General features: G+C 29.8%; 1 protein-coding gene across 3 annotated transcripts; it reads right to left on the bottom strand.

Moving 5' to 3' along the window:
• Positions 1-5883: 5883 nt before the first annotated feature.
• On the bottom strand, positions 5884-24536 carry LOC110625881. 3 transcript variants are annotated; one of them, XM_021771567.2, is made up of 16 exons: positions 24347-24536; positions 23959-24216; positions 22887-23315; positions 21442-21522; positions 21229-21299; positions 11340-11422; positions 11014-11146; positions 10498-10716; positions 10322-10397; positions 9788-10174; positions 8517-8597; positions 8324-8394; positions 7785-7843; positions 7487-7613; positions 6671-6832; positions 5884-6357 (listed from the first exon to the last, which is right to left on the bottom strand). In XM_021771567.2, the coding sequence occupies exons 1-16, from the start codon at positions 24531-24533 to the stop codon at positions 6250-6252; spliced, it is 2532 nt and encodes an 843-aa protein (XP_021627259.1). In that variant the 5' UTR covers positions 24534-24536; the 3' UTR covers positions 5884-6249. The 3 variants fall into 3 exon arrangements, 1 of the variants encoding a protein (XP_021627259.1); XR_006352553.1 differs by lacking the exons at positions 5884-6357; positions 7785-7843 and having other exon boundaries at positions 6667-6832; XR_002489627.2 differs by lacking the exons at positions 5884-6357; positions 7785-7843; positions 8324-8394 and having other exon boundaries at positions 6667-6832.
• Positions 24537-25586: the final 1050 nt, after the last annotated feature.

Genomic DNA, 25586 nt, shown 5'->3' with positions numbered 1-25586 from the left:
CATTGACGGTCTTACTAGCGGTGTTTGATCAGTCGTTCTTTCGACAACCAGACGGACTAATGCCGACCATGCCGATCTGGGTATCTCAGTTCACCTTGTTCTCGAGCTGGATGACATACTGCGTCCGAACTTATCCACCTCGACCTGCCTGGATATTTGATTATTTGCTATTGTCTCCAGGTTGCTCTGATACTTGAGGGGCGTTGCTCTGCAACCGAGTTGAATGGCTAAGAATCGTGTCTCCTCCGACCTCATGCCCTATCCGACCTGAAATGTTAGCCCGACCTCATCTATTTTTCATTTATTAATTTTCTCTCTGACTTGCTAACCTGGGATTTTACAGCCGGCCTGAGGATTTCAACAAATATATATATATATATATCTCATTCTTCTTTTTTTTTTTCTTTTTTTTCTTTTTTTTTTCTTACAGAGAATATTCACCAGACTTCAAAGAAAAAACCAGCCATAGTAAAATCTAATAAATATTAAAATAAATTATCTGAAAGACCATCAAAATATTCTTTAGCACAATGAACCTTTCTTTTCAGCTGGGTTATCTGCTCAAGCTTTCGTACCTTATGTGGATCTCAATGGGTGGATCTGAAAACTTTAGAGATAGCAAAATCTCTTTCGTGGAGGGCACATTCCCGGCCAAGCTCGGCGAGGGGTTAAAAGGAATGGGTGGTTGGTTGTTTGGAGTTGTAGGACTGGAAAATAAGAACCGTTGCCCCTCTTGGGCAGAGCTCAGATTATTTGGAATGACGTTAAGGTTATTTTCTTGGTGGTTTGCCATTGTGGATCTCAGTGGGTTTTGAAAGTGAAAACTCCGGTGATGAAAAGATCTCCTTCGGTTCCCACAGACGGCGCCATTTGATAAATCTTTTCCTCCTCCTGGTCCATGATAGATCTGGTTTTCTTCTGGGTCCCTTCTTGCTGGGCTCTCTAACGGGTCTCTCCATGTTCTATCTGGTGAAGGGACCTGTAAAATAAGAAAGAATGGTCAGGGGCCTACCGGGGGGTGCCCCGGTGTAGGCCCTCCAACGCTCAAGTCAGATTTTATGGCTCAGGGTAGTATATTCAGGCAAGAGTTGCAGAAAGAATAAAAATGGTGTCCAGGAAGGAGAAGGAAGAAGAAGAGAGAACCCCCTTTTCGTGGCCTCTACCGTGATATATATATATCTGTCTCTCTGCCACAATGCTAGCTGTCTTCTGTCGCTTAGCTCCGTATGTACGGATGTGTCAGACGCCTGCTCCATGCGTAACGGCCATTAATTCTCCTCTGATACGTATGATTCTCCTCTGATACGCATGCGGAAAGACCTACCAGCGGGGCATCTTGGTCATTTTCCCCTTTCCGGACTGGGTTGAATGGTAGGGCTGAAGTTGAGCCTGGTGAGGGTCTGATTACTGGGCCGAGAGGTTTGGGCCGGTTTGATTGAGGAGTCTAGGCGGAGTCCGGCCCTGTGACTGAGCGGGCTGGACCTGGCTCTCGAGGGGAATATTGAAGCCTTCGGATCATGGACTGTTTTTATTGGCCTGGCCTTTATACCGGGGTGAAGAAATCCAGCGATCATCAAAAAGCATTATGTGTTCGGTTTATTTCTGATGAAGATCAAGTTGCTGATTATTTAACTAAACCAATTCCAAAACAATTTTTTTGATCTATGAGACAAACTAATGATTCGTTTCAAATAATCATAAGTTTGAGGGGGAGTGTACTGTAAAATAGAGTTTGTTATGTATTTCTTTATCTATTCATAAATGTACTTATCGTAGCCAACTTATGTATATTTAAATATGGTCAGAAGTACTAAGTAGAGAGATATCTTTTCCTGTTATTTATAGTTTCTGTATCCTTATTCCAAACTAAAAAAAACTATTTATAATATTTATACTTATTAAAAAGTGAAAATGAAAAATAATGGAGTTATTTAAAAGATATATAATTAAATACATATTATTATTTTATTTTTATACATTAACTTATTTCTCTTTGAATCCAACTTATTTCTATAACTAATATATTGTTATACCAAAATTCTATTATCTTTTATCTATATATGTTATTGTCAATATAATACAACCTACATGGATTGATATCATAATCATATTATAATAATATTAAAACTTGAGTAAGTCTAACATTTTCTTATCAAACTCTGGTTTTTTAATTTCTCATATTTTTCAGTCTTTAAAATTAGAATTTTTTTTCCCAATATTTTATTAGAGGTTGCTATATAATAATGAACTATGTGTTATTATAAATTTCTTTTAGTTTTGATAAGGAAAAAGAAAAAAAAAAAAGAAATCATTAAAAGAAATATAAACTTCTAAACAAGTTAAAAAAGTGAATATCTATTTTTTAGCATTTAATTAAATTTTTAAAATTCAAAATCATAAAAGATATATTGTTAATTTTAGAATAATATTTCGTGAAATTAACTCCAAATGACTTGCCAATGTACTTTCTGGGTTGACATTTGCTCAAAAAGTTCGTTTTTAAATTTACTCACAATTTTCTTATTATTAAATATAGAAACTAAAATGAAGATTTCATTAAATTATATAGACTAAACTGTAATTTATTCTTTAAAATTTTCATTTTCAAATATTATTCCTATTTTGAAATTGAAAATTTTACATTCACTTTAAATATAAAATTTAAATGCCATACCATGCATATTAAATTTGAATTTCAGATCTTGAATAATATCAAGTGTAAAAAATTTTAATTTTTAAAAAACATGCCATGCACTCACAGATTTAGTCTGATAATAAGTATATTTGAATAAATTTAAGAGATTTTATATTCTACTATCCTAATTTTCAATTCACATCTCAAAAAAAAATAACATGCCACGTCTGCAAATTTTAAATGGCATGTATACAAATTCAAAATAAGAATGAAGCTAAGGTAAATCAAATGCAAACATGTATGGCCCTTGAAAATATAGAAGCCTTGATCTAGAGAATAGAGATTGAGCCATTTAATGATTGAAGATTCCATGAGACTGAATTGATTGTTTCAAAGATCAAACTTAGAATTTGTAATATAGAGGGTTTCTTCACAGCCAACTTTAATATGAAAAATATCTAACACCAAATAGTAAGTGCATAAAAAATTGAACTAAGCAATTTGTAATTTCATCAATTAAAGTGTCATTCATATACTTCGAATTATCAAAAAAGGATCGAGTTGGACCTATCCTTTCTGGAAGAGGAGTTGTTGCTAGAGAGACTCTTTTGGAACTAGGAGCACAATTTTGGAAAATTTTCTTTTCTTACCTCTTGCTGCTTCCCGATTCTTCTATCCACTTATATTATTATTATTATTATTATTATTATTATTGTTATTATTTATCTTTATAGCGGCGGACTCCGGAATTTTATTCGGGGTTAATTTTAATGAATAATAATTTATCTATTTTTTATTAAATAAATATATTAATAATAATTTATTTTTATTATTTATAAATATATTTTTTAATATAAATAATAATAAACGGATTAATAATTTATCTTTATTCTATTATAAAATTGATTTTTAAATAATATTTATTATAAAAATACTCTTTTTAATGATGATTATAATATAACCCTCAAAATATTAATTCATTAAGTTTTTCTTTATAATCTGTTTGTATCTTGACACTCTCGTATTTTACTCTTTTTTAAACTTAATCTTTTTAAACAGCTAGAGTAGCATTATGATGAATCTATCTAACAGAAATATCAGTTATAGAATCTAACAAAAAATTACAATCATTCAAAATCAAACTCCTGCATAAGATAATTTGATAAAAATACTTTTCAAGTGCCTATCTAAACTTCTGTATAAGATAATTTGGCAAAAATGCTCATCATTTTTTCTCATCTTTCGAGTATAAATCGTTAAAGTCTCTCGAACAAAACCACGAAAGAAAGCTGTACGAGATAAACCTCGAATAAGGTTCTAGGACTGACGTCATCGTTGCGATTCCGAAAACCCATAATAACTAGTAAAACTCCATTAAACATTACTTTTCGAAATAACTGAATCAATAAAATTTGAAGAAAAACCAACTACGGAAACAGACTCATGACTTTTCCATATGAACGAAAGACCTCCTCAGAATCCATGTTTATTGACTGAGAAGCAACCATTAAAATATAAAAAATTACGAAAAAATTTCATACGATAATTGAAAACTTTTGTTTCTATCAAAAATAAAATGTCCGACTTTTAACTAGAAACCAAATCTTTCAATGCAATAATTATCCGAGGATTACCGCCATAAATCTGGCACCCAAGAGATCTGCTTATTATGAAAATTGATTGTATTGTATGTGAGAAACATTTCCATCATATATAAATCATAAGTGACGATTGAAATTTTTTTGGAGCTCTTAATAGGAATAATAACATTTTCTTCTTTATCGATACTTAATTGACGATCAGACATAATCGTATTTCTATTTGGAATGATATCCTCTTTATTTGATTAAATTTTATTAATACAATTAGTAATTTTGTTTAAAAAAAATGATGATTATAATATACAAATTCGTAAAAAATTAATTTTATTAAAATAACACAATAATTTAATATAATATTTATTATAAAAATTTATTTTTTTAAAAATTAAATCAGCTAATCCATTAATTATAAAAATAAAATTTTCATTTTATTTTTTCTAAATTTAAATAATTTAATCTATTATTCATAAAAATAATATTTAATTTATATTTAACAATTTTTAAATTTAAATTATCTAATCTATTATCCTTTAAATTTATATTTTTAAATTTAAATTATTTTTTGAATTTAAATAATCTATAAAACTCATTAATTAACAAAACATTACTCATACAACATTACTCATAAAACTCTATTATAAAATTGATTTTTAATAATATTTATTATAGAAAAAACTCTTTCAATTATGATTATGAAATGCAAATTCGTAAAAAAATAATATTATTAAAATAATATAACAATTTAATATAATATTTACTATAAAAATTTATTTTTTTAAAAATTAAATCAGCTAATTCATTAATTATAAAAATAACAAATTTATTTTTTAAAATTTAAATAATTTAACCTATTATTTATAAAAAATAATATTTAATTTGTATTTAATGAGATAATTACTTTTTAATAATTAAAATAATATACAAAATTAAATTATGCAATAAATAAATAATTTTAAAAAAATTATATATTAAAATTAAATTTTAAAAATAAATAATAAATTTTTTAGATTGGGAAACATAGAGAATGGAATGATCAAAATAAAATGAATTAAAATTAAATAAATTAAATAGTATTAAAGATGAATAGGAATTTATTTGATTAAAAAAATTAAAAATTTTAATTTTATAAAATATAAAATATTTTAATTAAATAATTTTAAAATAAAAATTAATTAATAAATTTTTTAAATATATAAAATCTAATATTAATTTTTTCACCTAATAAAATTATCTAAAAATCTTTACAGTGGGCCAAACCCACGCTGGCTTTGATAACTACTCCCTTGTCCCTTTTAAATTAAATTACATTTTTTTATCCACCTCTTTAAATTTTTATTTTTCACCCAAACCCGTAAGAACTTCACTTTTAAATCCAAATTTAATTTAAATTCTATCCTTAAATTTTCATAAATTTTATTTTTATTTCCAATAATAACCACAATTATTATTTTTCTCTAAAAATTAGAGTGTTATATAAAATGTCACCAAAAATCACAAAAGAAAAAAAACTAAATCCTAAAATTTATTTTTCAAACCTTTGAAGACACTGGAAAATTGTAACAAAAAATTCAACCATATAGCAGCTTATAAAGAGAGAATTAGTCCTCAAATTTACCAAAAATCACAAAACTAGATGGTGAGCCAAAGTAACAAAAAAAACCTTATGAACCAATTTAGCCACAATCTGGACTTCATCCCAATCAACAACTATAAATAAATTGAACCTCTCCCAAGCAATAAAACTATTCACAATATCCACAGTTACAATTTAGCTAGCATGAGACATCAAAAGCAAAGAGCTATTTCAAACGAACCTAAAGCTGAGTACAAACGTTATTAGAAGATAGACCAACTAGAATTCCCTATAATATTCATTGGATGGAGTGCATACCAATAAATGACACATAAGTCCCCTATATTTCTCGGAAAGAAGCTCTAAGAGAGTCGCTGCTACGTAGAAGAGCAATAATTAGCCAAAGTTGCCAGCATGCTATGATTAAGTCCTGCTTAGTATTAGTTGGAATGAACAATATCCGATGATTTATTTCGCAGAAAAATCTTATTATCTCGGAGGCGCCATATATTCTCTAGCTCCATTGTTCCTCTTAGGACTTGAATTATCTATATTACATATACAAAAATGATAAAATGATTAACTTATACTAAATTGAAAATTAAAAAAATTTACTATTTAATCCATTTATTTCACACCTGCATTATTTAGTATACTTCTACTAATATATTTAAGATAGTATTTTTCTCAATAGATATTCCTACAATAATATCAAATAGATCTTTATTTTATTAGCCGTTAGGACTCCCTACTGATTTACTTTTTCTAAGTTGTAGTTCCCATAATTATATTCTTATGAAAATTAATCCAATTGATACAATGACATGAAAGCAACATAATATCTAGTTCTTGTAGATTTACCTGGCCAATTTGTGGACGAAACTCTGTAGGTTTATACACACAAGCTGCAGCAGAATATAACATTCGAACTATTTGATCTTTTGTATAGGAATTTTGTAAATTAGAATCAATTAGGTCATCATATTTGCCGATATCCAATGCTTTTTTAAATAAAGGCGCAACCTGAATTTTCAACGATAAATATAAAATAAGACAAGTTATATAGAAAATTTATAAATGAAAGAGAATGAAGTTTTTAAGGCTGAATATGTACTTATACCTCTATACTAATTGAATTAACTTACTATATACCTAAACTAAAATTATAATATATTCAAACACTTAAATTTATAAAGATTATAACAACTAAATATAAATTAGTTATATCATTGATAATTTATTAGAAAAAAATAAAATTGGTAAAATATATTGATATTTGTACTCTAAATTTTACTAACTACGTTATAAAAAAATAAAATTAGTTGAGTACCATATCATTATTTTATGAAAATTTAAACTTTAATCAACAAAATTTCTCACATAGTTAACAATAACCCGAACTATTTCTGTTTAATAGGCTAATATGAAATAGTATATCGACATGAGTATATATTTGACCATTTTCTTACTTTAAAATTTTAAAACAAAAAAATCTTAAAAAGTGGACTATTGTTCCACAAATTTACAATAAATTGATCTTTGAAAAAAAAAAAATCCTTTTGATGTCTCTCAATTTTATTCCCAATACTCATCACTAATTCAAAAATATTATGCCTAAAATTTTTATACAGTATTATATTACTTCTATATTGTATTAATTGAGAAATAGATATATACCCAGTTAACTATATCATTGTGACCATTGGAACTTCTATCATCAACATGTTGTTTCTTGGTAATCAACTCCAAAAGAATCACACCAAAGAAATAAACATCAGCCTTGATATCTTCAGAATTTGTAGAACTGCAGTTGGAGATGAAAAATATTGAAATATCAAAATTTGTTCAACAAATATTTTGTAAGGTGCATTAAAGTATGATATATGCTTTTTCCTCCTAATATGTCAAAGTATACCATGTTCTTAGATACGATATAATTTCAAACTCAGTTAACAAATAACATATTCATATTTACCTGCTAGATAAAGGAATAGTAGAATTTGAGAAAAAACCAGCATGTTTATACTCTGCAAACTGGAGAACAATGGCCAAATAACTTTATTGTATTGTATAATTTAACATCAAAGATAAAGTAGTTTTCATTTTAAATAGTTTCAACATATTGATATCTTAAATTAAAGAATAACTAATTTTAAAAAAGGCTTCAAAAGTTCAAAATAATTGAGTTTTTATATAAATTACACATATAAACAAATTATTATATCGAAATTTATAAAAACTTAGACCACCTCCTTTTATATTGTCCTATGTATAAGTTGATCTATTTTCTTAATATGGTATTGAAGCCAACTCAATCCTTAATTTATGCCTAGTGTATTTTCTCAACTTTTTAAAAAATTTATATATTTTTTATTATAATTAAAAATATAATTATCTATCAATTAATAAGTTACTTCGATATAAATTTTCATGAACATAACATGAAATCATGCAAATTTATTAGAAAGATTTATAGTTATGATCATATAAGAAAGATTTAGTGTGTAGTAATACCTTTGGTTTAAAATTATTACTAAGAAAAATATTATCACCATTGAGATCCTCGTATATATTCCATGGAATATCTGAAAATAATATATATCACAAATGAAAGGTGAAAACTCATATAATGAATACCATTTTAAATAAAAAAAATAATCAAGGTCTAGCGAATACGACCTAAACTCAAAACCAACATTATACTTACATTGTAGTTTTTCCAATCCTCTAGCTATGCTTAAGGCGATTTGCACTCTTTTTTGCCAATCCAGACTTGATCTCCCATTTTCTACCATGCAATCCATCTTTATAAGACAAAATTTCTATACTAGAATAATATTATTATTGCTGGGATAATAAACGTGGATCTAAAATGAAGTTAAATGTTCAAGCTAAAATGTAAAACAGAAATAGAATAAATTTGTAAATTAACTATTTATGAAAAAAATAGTAAATTGCCTGCATTAAAAGCATAACAAGAAATCAATGGATGAATGTTAAATATTCCAAGTGTATACATATATTTTTGTTAAAAATATAAATAGTCATTAATTAGAAAAATAAAATACATAACTCAGGTCTAAAAAGATTGAAATAAATTACTTTACTAAGCTCACGCAAATAGAGCATAGGCTCACACTGGCTTAAGTAGAAGAAACCCTAGACTGCTCGATTTGGTCCATCATGAAAGACTTTATTAACATATATTATAGTGTCGTACTTCCATGGCAATGATATTCATAACATAATAACCACTAAAAAGGGGAATCTTATATTAACAAAGGCTAAAATTGTAATGTTACCTTAAGATAAGACTTTTACTGAGAGTCTGTACTAACCTTGTTTTACAGTTACTAAATAAAGAGTATGGAGAAAAGGCCTAGAAGAAACTTAGTAGGGAAAAAGAAAAAACTCCTAACTTTTTTTAGTTTCTTATAAGTTTTAAGGGACAAGGTGCCAAACCAGTAGGCATGAATATCCTTAAAGGTGTCAAAATCGATCTTAGCTTGCAAAATCAATTTTGCTAAGAAAAAAACACAATACCGAGATAACATGCAAAGTTTCAATCATAATTATTATTAGCTATTCAACCAACTTACAAAAATCTCTTCACTTTGAAGTTCTAATAGGAAACAAATAGAACATACAGTTATATATAATCTCACTCGGAGGTGTAGAGAAAAACCCACTTCCTTGATGAGGGGAAATAAAGACAATCTTCTTAGATAGAGTAGAAAATAGTGTACTAATATGGCAAAGAAGGAGGAAAAGCATTTGAGAAAAAGAAAAGGTTGAAAGCAAATTTCTTTGTAAAAGGTAAAGATAGAAGAAAATCTAGAGATAATATTTTTAGTCTAACTTTGGACGAGCGTATTCTTTATACTTAGTCAACTAATAGTTATTTCACAACGAGTACTATATACTAACCTATACTTAATATTTACCTCTTTGTTAAGTGGTGCAAGGTAAAGAGCATACCATGTAAATAAGATCTCAGAGAGCTCTCCTTTGGAAAAAACTCATAAACAAGCAGTTTGTTGCCTCCTTTATCGCAGTATCCAATTAGGTTAACGAGATTTTCATGATGAACACTACAACTAATGCCTTTAATGTCCTCAAATATATCTGCTTGCATGAATTTCTTAATTGTAACCGTTACACCACTTAGTTGTCCCTTACATACATGACCAAGACGACTCGCTCCAAGGAAGTTGTTTGAGGAGAAATGTTCTGTTGCAATTTCAAGTTCCTCATATGTAAAAATTGTTGGCTTAAAATTTTGAAACTCCACATTGTCATCATCATCTTCTGGAATCATAAAAAGCCTCTGCACTACAGGTTGGAGGAGATCACCATTGTTGTTATCTAAATCAAGGAAAAAAGGTTATTTAGAGAAGTATTATATATGATAAAACTATGACCAAAGATAATTATCAATAAGTTTATCGAAACAAAATCAAAAACACTACCAAAGTTACAAATAATTTATCAAAATCAAAATAGATATCATACTTGGTGCGGATTTGTTGTATTCCCAATCCAATATTCTCTCTGAAGGCTTAATTGTCCCTTCAAGAACCCCAATTATCTGGCTTGACAATTTAATAATGAGTTAATAAAAGATTAAAGGCATGTAATCTCTCTCATTAGAATATCAATTAATCATATATATGGAATTGATTTTTTACCTTTTGCATTGTTGGACGAACCTTTGAAACGTTTTTTATGGAAGCTATAGCACAAAAAATCATTTTTTTTACTTGCTCTTCTTCATAATTCTCCAATTTGGGATCAATAAGTGCCTCAATCATCCTTTTAATTTTCTCTTCATCATAACAATGTCTTATGGAGTCAACAAGAACTGTGTAGTCTCCACCACCCAAAGTTTCTGTAATTTGATCCTTTGCCTAAATATTGATAAATAAAACGTCCTTTTTAATCTAAATTATACTTTAATTCTCTATTCTAATTGCAAATATATGCAAATATAGAAAAAATAAAAATCGATAGAATTAAATTATATTAATATATTTACCCACATATTTTAAATTATTAGCTCATGTTAACTAAATTAAACTATATTTTATTTATCAATTTAAAAAAATTTGATTAATCACATTTTTAAATAAAATATTAAAAACTTTACATTTTCTTAAAAAATTCCAAATTGAAAAAAAAAGATTTTACACTATTATGACGCATACCCAATCAATAATATTAATATTTTTATCAATAAGTTTTCTTCCACTAATTAGCTCCATTAGCACAACACCAAAGGAATAAACATCTGATTTCTCAGAGACTTTTTGGTTTTCACCATGTTCTGGATCAGCATAACTGCAATAAAAAATAAAATTAATTTTTTAAGAAAATAAATATACTATAAAATTTTTACTTAATTATAATTTATTATATTATTTAACTATTAAAAAAAAAGTGAACTTAGTAACAATGTCATATATCAACATAGTTAAGAAAGAAATAATTATATCAACATATTAATAAAAAATAAAAAAAATGTATGTCTTACACATTTGTTCCCCTCAATATACTGGTGATATGGCTAACATTAGTAGCATTGGGCAAAAATTTAGCAAGAGAAAAATCTGCAACCTGATATAAAAGTGATTTCAGTATATATGTTTAAAGTTTCTAAAGTGATGCATTATGAATACATAGCATATAATGAGTATATGTATTGAATCATTAAGGAAACAATAACCCTTAAAGAAGCTAGAGTAAGGTCAATATGAAAATAAAGAGAATCGTTAATTGTGTCATAAAGACTCTAAGATCTACGCTCATACAATTCTCATGAGTTGTTTTATACTCATTATACTCTCTTCGTCCCATCATTTATTTCACTTTCCTTTTTCACATAAATTAAGAAATTATAGTTATTTTCGTTAAAAGATAATTTTTTTCTATTAACTTTTCAATTGTAGTCATCTTTAACATAAAATGAAAATATTAGAGTATGTTTAGTTATGAAAAATAATTTTCTGTTTTGTATCGCCAGTTTTGTTTTCATTTTTGTTTTTGTTTTGTTCTCCATAGAAAATTAAGAAAATATGTTCATTTCATGTAATATTCAAAATTATTTTCAATTTAAAAAACTAGAATATATGTTCAAATTAACATTTTTTTTTATATTACTCTCTAACTTTTTTTTTGTATTAATTTAAAATAAAGAAAAAAATTCATATATTTTACATTAATTTAAAAGAAAAGAAAAAAATTATACATACATACTTGGATATATAAATATAATTATTAAAATCATGTTTTATTTATGTAAAGTATATTTGTACACAGAGTTTCGTGTTTTTTATTTTGAAAAATCATGTTTTTTAATTTTTGAATATAATAAAGAAAACATGAAAAATAATCATTTTAATATTTTCTATTTCTTTTATAAAATTTAGAAAATAGAAATTTTCAATTAGAGTAAAAAAATTAAAATAAATGTATTTTTTAATTTTTAAAAAATAAGAAAATATTTTCTAAAAAATAGGTATGTTTTCTATAACTAAATACACCCTTAAGTTTTATTAAAACAACCAAATTATCATTAATAACATATGATTTGAATTAAATGCTAAGTGATTATTTGAATTCTCATTTGAAAAAAAATGGTAATAAAGATTAATGTTGGAAATAAGATAAAATTAAATAAGATTATTGAAGGACTTATGCTTGAATTCTTCAAAAGAGCTTGGAACTTCTAGATAAAAACAGAGAGAGAGATCAGACGACCAATAGATGGCTTGGCAGATGATAAATGAGGTGACGACTCGATGGGGTGATTTGCTGAAGGGACGACCTATCAGAAGGAAGGGTAGACCTGCCTGATGGAAGCAGGGCTGATCAGTAAGGCATGCTTGATGAAAGAAGGCTAGAGGGTGAGAATAGCCCAGAAGCTTAAAGACTCGCCAGGGCAAGAGTACCCCGGATGCTTGCAGGGCTAATGGAGCCTGGGATGCTTGTAGGGCTGGTGGGGTCCAAATGCTCGTCAAGGCAGGCAAGCTATCCAGAAGCTCAGGAGTTCAGATGCTTGGAAGCTTGCAAGGCAAGAAGGAAAGTTCGGAGGCTCAAAGACTCGCTAAGGCATAAAAAGGTCAGAAGCCCGGAAGTTCAGAATGCTCTGAAGCTCAGAATGCACAAATTCTTTAAAGTGGTTGGAACATCTGAGAGGTTTAAAAGCAACGATGGTGTTTTATTTACCCTCTTTCATTTAAAAGAAGTGAGGAAATTTTCAGTCCTTTCATAAGAGCCAAGGTCCTTAAGTTTACTATTTAAGGAGCAAACATCTCTCTGTTTTGGGTATGAAAAAGTGCATAAAGTGAAAAAGCGATGTGATTATTTTCTCTGCCATTTTGTTGATCTATAATCGAGTTTTCTTATGTGTGGTTGTTCTTTTCTCTATAACTCATTGTGAAAAAAGGATTGTTTCTTTCAAGACATAGGACAATCCTCAAAAGATCGATCCGAACTCGTAAATCTCTTTGTATTTTTTCTTTCTTTTCTTTCTTTTCTTATTTTCTATTATATCGCTCACCAGAGATCGAAGTTTAAGCCTCTAGCAATAACAAGTGGTATCAGAGCATGGTTTGTGAGCGGAGAGGTTCGTCGGCGGTCAGTTTTCTTGAAACCTGATTGAGAAGAGAAAGGCGTCGACGATGCAGAAACTTGATGTTGAAAAGTTTGATAGGAGAGGAGATTTCATGCTTTGGAAAGAAAAATTCGAGATAAGTCTTGAGATCATAGGGCTGCAAGATGCTCTCAATGATGATCCAGAAACATGGAATCTTTAGAAAAAAAATAAATCAAAGAAACCAAGAACTCCAGTCCAGAAAAGAATTCTTTCTATAACTCCTAAAACCTCAGAATCTTCTGGGGTTGCTTCAATCATCACCTTGAATCAAGAAGCAAGATCGATAGAGAAAGATATTGAGGAGCCTGTCAAATGGTCAAGAAGAGAAAGGAGTAAAAAGGTCAGGAACTTTATAGTTTTGTGTCTCTCAAGTCAGATTATTAGAAAAGTGATCCATGAGAAGATTGCTTTTGGGATCTAGAGACTTCTGGAGAAACTCTACTTGGAACAATCTTTACCCAACAAAATATACCTGATGCAGAGGGTTTCAGGCTTCAAGATGGATGAGGACAAGACCACTGAGGAGAACTTGGACGTTTTCTAGAAGATGTTGTTCGACTTGTAGAATCCGTAAATTAAGGTGGAGGAAGAATTTCAAACAGTGTATCTATTGAATTCTTTGCCTTCTCCTTATGAACAATTGAGGTAGGTTCTGAAGTATTCAAGAAACAATATCATGGCTGAAGAGGTGAAAACAACAGCAAGGTCCAAAGAAGCAGAACTCAATGCTCGGAAGGGTATAAGAAATTAGGGTGAAGGTCTAGTAGTAAGAGGAAGATCTGAGTATAGAGACCACAATAATAAGGGTAAGAGCAAATCGAGGGCAAATTGAAGTCCAAGAGCAAAGCTGAATGCTGATATTATGGCAAGAAAGGTCACTTCAAGAAGGACTGTTATTTGAGGAAAAATAATCAGAAGGCTTCTCAAAATGAGAAGGGTAAAGCAGCAATTGCAAACAAAAATATGCAAAATTATAAAGTTTTGACTATAAAAACTTTAACGTATTGTCCATCACTGAGTCAGAGATTAGAGAACAGTAGACATTGGATTCAGGCGACAACATTCCACATGACCCCGAGAAAAGAGTGGTTTGCCACATTTGAAGAAAGAGATGGAGACAGAGTCAAGATGGGAAACAACACAACCGGCAACGTCAAAAGAGTCGAAACAGTACGAATCATCATGCATGATGGCTCGACTGTGATGTTAATTTAAGTGAGGTACATTCCTGAACTCAAAAGAAACCTTATTTCTCTTGATGCACTTGAATTACAAAATTGCTGGTTCAAGGCTCAGAAAGGCATAATGAAGATTGTCAAAGACTACAGAGTTATCATCAAAGGAGAGCTGATAGAAGGTCTGTATGTTTTGCAAGATAAAATGATTTTTGGTAAAACAAATCCATCCGAGACTACTCTGGATCAAACCTGTCTTTGGCACAACAGGTTTGGACACATGAGTCAGAAGGGATTGGAGAATCTGTTCAAAAAGGGTCTTCTTGAAGGTACTAATCTATCATCTCTAAGTTTCTATGAAAATTATGTCTTTGGTAAATCTCACAAGTTGTCCTTTGAGACTGAAAAGCATACAACAAAATGAATTCTTGACTACATTCACTCAGACTTATAGGGATCACCAAATATTCCTTTCTGATCTCTATCAAAGTGTCGGTATTTCATCCCCTTTATTAATGATTACTCAAGGAACGTTTATATTCTTTTTCTGAAATCAAATAATGAAGCCTTTGTGAAGTTTGTGGAATGAAAATACTTAGTGGAATGAAAATACTTAGTGGAGAATCAAATAGGAAAGAAGATAAAGACATTGAGGATAAACAATAGTCATGAATTCTGTAATCAAAGTTTTGATTCATTTTGTAGGAAGCAGGAAATTCGGAGGCACAGAACACATGCTTATACACCATAGTAGAATGGTATTGCAGAAAAGATGAATAAGACAATAATGGAAAAGGTTAGAATCTTGCTCAGTGAGCTGGGTTTATCTCAAAATTTATAGGCCGAAGCTGCATCTACGTGTGTATACTTGATCAATAAGTTCCCATCTACTGCTATAGAGTTGAATGTTACACAACAGATGTGGTCAGGGACTGAGCCTTTCTATTCACACTTGAGGAGATTTGGTTTTATGGCTTACATCCATATAAATTAGGGTAAACTATTGCCAAGAGTAAGAAAAAGGATACTAATTGGATATCCTCAAGGAATCAAATGTTACAGGATTTGGTTGATGGAGGAGAAGAAGTGTGTTATTAGCAGAGATGTAAGATTCAATTAAGAACAAGTGTTCAAGGATTTGCAGGAAGAGAAGGTGGAAGAGGTTACCGGGTGAATATCAGAAAATGAGACTATTACTCTTTAGGTTCCTACTTTGCAGAACAAGAATAGTGAAGGGACTAAAGATCAAGGTGGAGTTCCTCAGAGAACAATTGAGAGTTCATCCGAATCTAAAGAGAAGGACATCTCTTCAGATGATGAATCCAAGAACACTGATGATGCAGAATCGGGACAAAGGCTAGAGGAAGAGGTGGATTCCGAGCAAGAAGATCTTAGTGATTATATGCTTGCAAAGGATAGAGGTAAAAAAGAAATCAAACCCTCTTCAAGATATAACGAGGTTAAGACTATGGCTTTTGCCTTCACACCTGCAGAAGAGATCGAAATAGAAGAACCAAAGTCATATCAAGAAGCTAAGCAAACTAAGGACTGGAGAAAGTGGAAGGAAGCAATGGAGGAGGAAATAAAGTCACTGAAGCAGAATAACACTTAGATTCTCAACAAGAAACATGAAAAGAAAAGGTTATAGTGTGTAGATGGATTTTAAAGAGAAAGTCGAGCATTCCAGGTGTGGAACAATCCAGGTTCAAAGCAAGACTGGTTTCTAAGGGTTTCTCGTAGGTAGAAGGAATAGATTATAATAAAATATTTTCTCCTGTGGTGAAACATGTTTCAATCCGAGTTTTGTTTTATCATAGGTGGTATATCATAATCTAGAATTGGAACAAATGGATATGAAGACTACATTCTTACATGGAACTCTGGAATAGCAGATTTTCATGAAACAACCAACCAAAGGGTTTTGAGGAAAAAGGGAAAGAAGATTGGGTTATTAGCTTCAGAGGTCTCTTTATGGTCTAAAATAGTCGCCTAGACAATAGAACCAGAGATTTGACTCTTTTATGTAGGATAATGCATTTTAGAGAAGCAATTTTGATTCTTATGTCTATTTTAAAAAACTTAAAGATCAATCTCTAATATATTTAATGATATATGTAGATGACATATTGATAGTAGCAAAGGATCAATCAGAGGTCAAGAGATTGAAAGAAATGCTGAGAGTGAAATTCGATATGAAGGTTTTGGGGTATGCAAAGAAAATCCTAGGAATGAGCATTCAGAGAGATAGAATTGGAAACCGATTAACTCTATCTCAAGAGGATTACGTGCAGAAGGTTTTAATAACATTTGGAATGGACTAAGCAAAGGCTATGAATACTCCATTGAGGGCTCATTTCAAGCTGAGTTCAAGCAAGGATTCAAAGGAGTTTTATGAGTCATTCAAAGAAATGTTCTCATATTCAAGTGTTGTTGGTAGCATCATATATGCTATGATCAGAACAAGGCCGGATTTGACTTATCCAGTCGGAGTTATCAACAGGTTTATGAGCAAACCAGAAAGAGATCACTGGAATATTGTGAAATGGGTACTTAGGTATATTAGAGGTGCACAGAAGCTGAAACTCAATTATGTCAGGAAATAAAGTCTAAAGGTCATAGGTTTTTATGATTCTAATTATGCAGCTGATTTGGACAAAAGGAGGTCGATGTCAAGGTACGTATTCACTGTTGGTGGAAATATTGTAAGCTGAAAATTAGGTCTGCAATATGTTTTAGCTCTTTCAACCACAGAGGTCGAGTATATGGCTTTGACAGAAGTCATTAAGGAGGGAATCTGGTTAAAAGGTCTGATGGAGGAGCTTGGATTCAAACAAGAGACAGTGGAGGTGTTTTGTGATTCTCAGAGTGCATTAGTTTGTTAAAGAACAACGTGCATCATGAAAGAACCAAACACATAGATATCATATTGTATTTCATTAAAGATTTAGTATCTAAAGGCATTGTCAAGGTTTTGAAAATCCACACAGAAAAAAACCCTACCGATGCACTAACCAAGACTTTACCAGTTAACAAGTTCAAAAGGAAGCTAAGCTTATTGAGGTTGACCGAAGAATGATGAGGGTCAGGTCGAAGAGGGAATGAGGATTCACATGTGTTGAAGAAGTTCACGTAAGGTGGAGAATTAAAGGACTGATGCTCAAATTCTTCAAAAGAGCTCAGAACTTCTGGATAAAAATAGAGAAAGAGAGATTAGACGATCAGCAGATGGCCTAGCAAATGATAAGATGAGGTGGTGACCTATGACGAGGTGTGATGACCTGTTGATGGGGGGTAATTTGCTGAAAGAAAGACCTGCATGATAGAAGCAGGGTTGAGTAAGGCAGACCTAATAAAAGAAGGCTAGAGGACGAGAATAGCCTGGAAGCCTGAAGACTCGCTAGAGCAAGAGTAGCTCGGATGCTTGCAGGGCTAATGGAGTCCGGGATGCTCGCAAGGCTAGTGGAGCTCGAATGCTCGTCAAGGCAGGCAAGTTGTCTAGAAGCTCAGGAGCTCGGATGCTCGGAAGCTTGCAAGGCAAGAAGGAAAGCCCGAAGGCTTGAAGACTCACTAAGACTTGAAGAGGTCGGAAGCCCAAAAGTTTAGAATGCACGGATTTTTTTAAGTGCTCAAAACGTTTGAGAGATTTAAAAGGAACAATATCATTTTATTTATCCGCCTTCATTTAAAAGAAGTGAGGGCCTTTTAGTCTTTTTATGGGAGGCAAGGTCGTTAAGTCTGCTATTTAAGGAGTAGACATACTCTGTTTTGAGTATAAAAAAGTGCGCAAAGTAAAAAAATGTTGTGATTGTTTTCTCTGCCATTTTGTTGACCTGTAATTGAACTTGTGCTTGTATGTGGTTGTTCTCTTATCTGTAACTCATCATAAATAAAGGATCCCATCTTTCGAAATATAGGATGATCCTCAAAATATTGGTCCGAACTCGTAAATCTCTTTGTGTTTTTCCTTCTTCTTTATTTTTTTTATTTTCTTATTTTCTGTTACGTGGAGATCGGAGATTCCAACAACAACAATTATAATAGTTAATTTATATGTTAACTATACTATAAAAAAAGGAAAGTAGATAATATTATGGGACATCTAGAAAAAAATATAAAAGAAAGATTATAGAACAGAGGAATAATAAAATTTCAACATTTTTTTCTGAGTTTTCCTAGAAAAAAATATAAAAGAAAGATTATAGAATAGAGGAATAATAAAATTTCAACATTTTTTTTCTGAGTTTTCATATTATCATATTTTTCGAGAAAAAAAAGATGAAAATAAGCCCTTTTTAAATAAATTATTTCACTTAGCCTCCTCTTGCTATCTATGTCTATCAATATACACTCTATTCTTCTTATGTATTCTCTAAATAAAAGTCTCAAAACCTCACACTCTCTTCATTGGCACTTTTCATTTAGCTTAATTGATTTCAAGTTTTTTATTTAATCTCGATATATATCAACATAATAAATATGATTTTTTTAAAGAAAAATAGAAGGTGAAGCTTTTAATTTATCTTATTTTATTAAGAAGTAAGGGTAATATTTTATTAATGAGATAAAAAATTACCCAAAACACACCCTAAGTGAATCAAAATTATTCAAAAATTAGAGTAATGATATAGTGGAGCATTGATATCATATTAGTACCACAAAATATGGCATAACAAGTAATGATATATGACAAATACATGCATATGACTAATATAGTATGATAAGTCAATAGAGAATAGAAATATAAAATACGTTTATTTTTAAAAAATATTAAAAAGTATATAATAGTTATAATTTGTTAAGACTCGCTATACATACCATATCAATCTATTATCTCATTTCACATAAATAATCCTTCATAAAATCACTATTTTATTTATATTTCTCAAAAATTTTATTAAAACTATAACAATCTAAAGAAAAAGAAATCCTAACAGTAATATCCTAATGAAATTATTATAAAACAAAAAACACAAGACAATAATTGAAATGAAAAACATCTTCAATAAAATATCTATAAAGCATACTAACAACAGAAAATGTTTTTAAACCGACAATAATAAAATAAGAAATGGAAATAACCTAGTCAAAAATACATCATCAAAGAACAATCTATAGCAGAGCAAAGAGTGCTAAAATTAAACATCCACAAGATAAGCAACCACACAAACAAAAAAAAACATAATATCTAGATTGATAGAATTGGTGGAAGACTTTGATTATGAACTCATAAACAATAATATAACGACCATAAGATTTCTAAAATGACCTAAAAAGAGAAGTAGCTGCTACAAATAAATTTCCTACAACCTGAAATTGAACTATACTAAACAAAACAAGCAATCCTAGAAATCTATGTATAATATGACAGCAAAGTCAGTAGTTCATGCACACCCATTTAAATTATAATAAAAATTTATTGCCATGTCTATTTTTGAGGTAAAAGACTCGAATGAATCAAAACTCGAAGATAGAATTATTTACATAACAAATAACACTATTTGTAGAATCAATAACATTAAAGATAAAATGTTGGACTTGATTAATGGGTCCAACAATGTGATCTAGAGAAAAGAGCAAAATTGTCATTGTACATGAGAGGTCCTTCCAAGCTAAGTTGATTCTAAATAGATAGGATTAATTCGAAATAAGGTTTGAGAGCAAAACTTGGAGAGATATCTTTTCTGATTATTGAGAAGCACGAGGAGAAGATTAACATGCAAAAGACTTAATTACTAAAAAAGTATTTTTCACGTTTTGATAATTTAATTCATTATTTAAAGCTAAATTTGAAATGATTAAAAATTTTGTCCAATTTATATTTTGAAATTGTGAAATATTATTATAATTTTGTCATTCTACTTCATTTTCTAGTTGATCTAATATTATCCTTACCATTAGCTGCTGCTAAAATTCATTTAGATATCTACTGCACATTAAAATTCTTAGCCATACAATGAAATTAGATAAGTATAATTGCATATTATCTCTTCTCAATAGAATAAGATCTCATCATTATTAGATGTGCATCATTTACAAAAATAATGCTAAAACAAGTGCACAATTTTAAGTACAAATGCATTCTTTTAATCGTAATACAAAAAAAAAAAAAGACACAAGAAATTTAACATAATTCAATCATAAGATTTATGTCCATGGATAGAAATAGATAAAGTTTCACCATGATGAAAAAATGTGATGCAATCTCTCAAAACTCTCGGATCCTAATCCAGTGATTTTCTCAAAAAATCTCGATCAATACATAGCAAGGAAAAAAAAAATACAATTATTAATATTTTATTTTTTTATTCAATTCGAGTTGTAGAATAAAATTTTTCAGATTGAATCATAACTTGGCCCATAAAAAAATAGACTCAAAATTCAAGAAAGAGTTGATGAATGTGATAAATTTAATTGTTTTTTTTCATGCTATTTGCAAATAAGTTTTAAAAAAAAGATTTTAATATTTTATTAACAAAAATTAGATAATGTTTAAAGAACTTAGAAGTTTGGTTACTTCATTAGATTAGCAAAATGCAAAAAAAAAAGTTTGGTTTATTTTTATATATTAAAGCTATATAAAAAGAACTTACTTTTGGTTCAAAATCATTGCTAAGTAGAATATTATCGGCCTTTATATCTCGATGTATGATTTTAATATCACCTGAAAAATATAAATATCAAGAAAATTAAAAAATATATCAGAAAAAATTGACTATTAGCACAATTTTTATAAAAAATTAAAAATACATCGAAGTGTGGCAAAATTGTTTTAGTTGGTAATGAATATTTGAGTGACTACTCACAATCTTTATGGAGATATTGTAATCCTTTAGCAGAGCCTATAGCGATTTTCATCCTGTCTGACCACACCAAAGGCTTCTTTCCTGTGATCATATATTTGTAAGGTTAATTGAATATCATATTTATAATTATGTTTAAATGATATATATACATAAATTGCTATAAAATTAACATTTTAAAAAGCATTTCAAATATTTCTAAAAGTTCCAATCAAATTAGTATTTTCAAAGCATTGAAAACATAATTTGTGATGGCGTTTTCATTAATATTCAACTCTATGAAAAAACCAATCAATCGATCTTGGATTGAAATTTTCGAACTTCCTTTCTTTGATGAGTTTTTTTTTCATATTTTTTGTGTATTTTAATAATTATTTAAATTTTTATTATTTAGTAGTATTTTAGAAGCAGTTATATAATTGTTATATTAATATTCTTAAGGCAACAGTTAGACAGCAGTTCAAAATTATTATAAAAGATTTACTTTTTTTTACTATATAATAATAAACTATAAGAAAAAGTTTATTTTATATTTAATTAAATTATAACCTTTTATTTATTGTAAAAAAATAAATAAACCGCTGTTTATACTCAACAGCAGAAACATATACAGCAAAATTCAAAATGTTACTATTAGCCTATGGTTATAGTTAAAATATAAAATACAATAATTCATTGTTGCTGCCTTAGACCTATTTTTATATTAGTGTACAATGATATGTGTACAAAAATTGAATTTCAAATATTAAGTTTAAAATTTATTAAAATTATACTCAAATAAATTGTAAAAATAAATTTAAAATATTTAGATTAAAATATAAAAACATGTAAATATTATACTTTTATAATCTAGTTAGCCTTTAAATAAATACTAAAACAGAACAAATATATATATGTGTTAGGGAAGAGAAGAACTCAACAAAGTAAATAAACCAACCAATTCAATTTGAGCTCGGCTAATTGGTCTTTTTATAGAGCTGAGATGGCAATTATAATATTTGTCTAGTCTCTAGTCAAAACTAGCATTTCATAGAAAAAAAATGCCTTTTTCATCAATTTTTTTATAAACAATTATTGTTTAAATTAAATGTATATGACTTGTAGTATAAATATATAAAATTTTATGTAGGTTTTACTTTCATTTTATATTATATATTTATATCGTCAAATGCATATGACTCGTAGTATAAATATATAAAATTTTATGTAGGTTTTATTTTCATTTTATATTATATATTTATATCGACTCAATTTAGGTCATTTTTTTTTTCACATTTTCATAAGTACAAATTTTAATTTATATGCTTTTTCAGTGCTTTCAAAAATGTATGTTACATTGACTTATTTAGAGCAAATTTCACACTATATTGATAAATAATTTGTTTAGCATTATTCAAATAATTATCACAAACTCAAAATAAATAAATAAAATGGCACAAAGGACTTACCATTTAAATGAAACCTCAAGGACTTATTGGCAACATATTCTAAAACGAGCAATTTATTCTTTTGTTCATTGCAGTAGCCGACCATTTTAACAACATTTGGGTGATTCACAATTCTTAGGACATCAAGCTCCTCCAACAGTTTCTCGAGATTTTTCGGCTGCTCATCACTATGGTCAACCTCAGTATCCATCACCATTTTGAGTTTCTTGATAGCAACTTCTTTTCCGTCTAGGTTTGCCTTAAAGACTTGGCCAAAAGCACCCTCGCCAAGGAAATTGTTGTTGGAGAAATGTTCAGTTGCCTCTGCTAGTTCTTTAAAACTATATTTCTTTAGCTCAAAGCCAGATGCATGATTAATTTTACTCTCCTCAGGAAACAAGGATGAGCTAGACGCGACTGACTCTACAGCCGGTGACTTGTATCTATCATCTGATCAATTATAACATACCTCAATTAGTTAGAGGAGGATTAGAAAATATTTCTTTTATAAGTAAAATATTATTAATAAATCAAGAAAAACTTAGCATGAGAAATTTGGGTACACCCAGTCATCAAACCTTCGAAACTCGCAACCTAAGATAAAACATGCTAAGTGAAAAACCTGGTACAAGAGATATATCGACAATACAGAAAAGCCAACCAAGCAATAAAATCCGTAGTCCTGGGAATACCCTGTTTTGCAAGAGCATCTGCAATCTAATTTGATTCTCTTAGGATATGTATGAATTGAGTCGGTGGAAGAACTTGAAGACTGTTAGATACGGAATTAGCAACAGTCGCTAGGGGCATGAGGAAAGAGAGGAGATTCAAGCGACAACCACTAAAGAATCAAATTCAACTATAATATTGGAACATGAAGACCACATATCTATTCTTGGACCAAAACCTTGGCTACAATCTTGTAGATGAATCTATAGTGTAAAATGAAAATCATTTAATTAGACCGATTCTATATGGATTCGTAGTGTAAAATTACAGGGAGAACCATATAAAATCCTACTGTAATTTTACATTACCAGTCCATATAGACTCAGTCAAAGCAAGTTTTCATCGAATCTATTAAAGAACTCACCAGTTTCCTTTGGCGTATGTCCAAGTCCTTGACGATTCTGGGAGACAGGCGTATGACTACGAGGCTCCTTGGGAAGTGAGGTTGAAGACGCAGATAGGCTCTGTCCAAATCCTTCATAATTCTGAGAGACAAAAGCTTGCATAGATTGTTTCTGTCCATACCCTTTGTCCGTCTTAGGACGTGACGGTGGCCTATGAACGATGGAATATACATGAGATGAAGACGCAGATTGCTGTGCTCTGGACGTGTACGCATGATCTGAGATTATAATGCGCCTCAATTAGTCCCAAGTAAATGAAACATGAGAACGAGCATAGAACTTGCATGAAAAAGGAGCACCAAAGCCCTGCGCGGCTTTAATAGTTCTTTGTACTCATAAAAAATATACCTGTATCATTATCATCGAGGGTACTACGCTTGCTGCCGCAACAACCCATCGAAAGCTTCAAAGACGCTACAGTTATGATATCATGACCAACACAACGAAGACCGACAACAATAAGTAGGCTGGAGGTTTCTTGCTGTTGTGTAAGGGAGTCAGTCGTCAGAGCTAAAGTGGACATTTTAAAATACATAGACCAAGACTACGAGCTCAGTGGCCCCACTAAATGATTTAGTATTTCAACTACATGAAGGCTCAGACTATTGCGTCCGTGAATATTGTTCTGTTCAGTTGTTGGATGAGAGTGATCCAAAAGTTGGACATCTCTTTCTCCACATATATACATAATGTCTTAAAGTGAATCTGGTCCACCATTGACTCAATATATAATAGTAAATTCTATGTAATTTTTTTTTCATTTAGAGATCCACTTGTCTGTCTCTTGGATTTATGGTGGACTCCTGTCAAGTTTTTATTCAATTTTTTTTTTAAAAAAATTTATTATTAAAAAATCAAACTCTAAAAGTTAATAATATAAGATGGTGATTTCAAAGCCTATAAGAATTTAACGTGTAATGAAATACACTTATTTAAAAAAGGAAATTGCTTGATATTTTTTTATGGTTAAATTTTTCTGTTTTTATTGTTTATTTTTTTTACAATTGTTTAAATATTATTTACTCGCCATTACAGGTAGATAATTCTACATAGAATACAATAAAATTCCAAGAGAGACCAAGACTAAGAGTTCATTAATAAATGATTTAATATTTCAACCTAATATTGCCTAGAAAATTCTGAGTAGCTCTGTAAGATCAAGAAAGATAAAAATAGGCACGGGATAATTTGACAGAAGCAGCAACTTTATTATTTAAGTCAAAAGTTCAAAGATGATCGTTCTCTTATATTAGCAGTAACAGTTAGTCTAAGATAAGATATATTAATTCAAAGTGTACTTGTATTTTGTAGATTTCTTAGAATCAGGAGCTTCTCTCTGTATTTAAACACTGTACACATTCATATCAAGATATACAAAAATACTCATCTTCCTTCCTAAGTTAATTTGGTATCAGAGCCATAGGAAAGAAAAAAAAAAAAAAAGGCTTCAGATTCATCAACACCTTCTGATGTTTCTCATTCTTCTCCCCTTCAATCTTCGAATTTATTTTCTACCCTACCACACGCCCAACTTTCTTTTTCCTTGAAACTAAAGGAAACCAATTATTTAGCATGGAAGACACAATTT

This window comes from Manihot esculenta, chromosome 11, assembly GCF_001659605.2.
Source record: "Manihot esculenta cultivar AM560-2 chromosome 11, M.esculenta_v8, whole genome shotgun sequence".
NCBI lineage: Eukaryota > Viridiplantae > Streptophyta > Magnoliopsida > Malpighiales > Euphorbiaceae > Manihot > Manihot esculenta.
This window is presented reverse-complemented; position numbering and strand designations above follow the sequence as displayed.

Bases quoted from the DNA above. Each gene is read 5' to 3' on its own strand.
- LOC110625881 (XM_021771567.2), bottom strand. From the start codon at position 24,533: ATGTATTTTAAAATGTCCACTTTAGCTCTGACGACTGACTCCCTTACA. The intron at 21,523-22,886 runs GTAAGTCCTTTG...ATATGATCACAG, and splicing joins CTTGAGGTTTCATTTAAATG to GAAAGAAGCCTTTGGTGTGG. The intron at 8,598-9,787 runs GTATGCTCTTTA...ATTGCATGGTAG, and splicing joins TCTGAGATCTTATTTACATG to AAAATGGGAGATCAAGTCTG.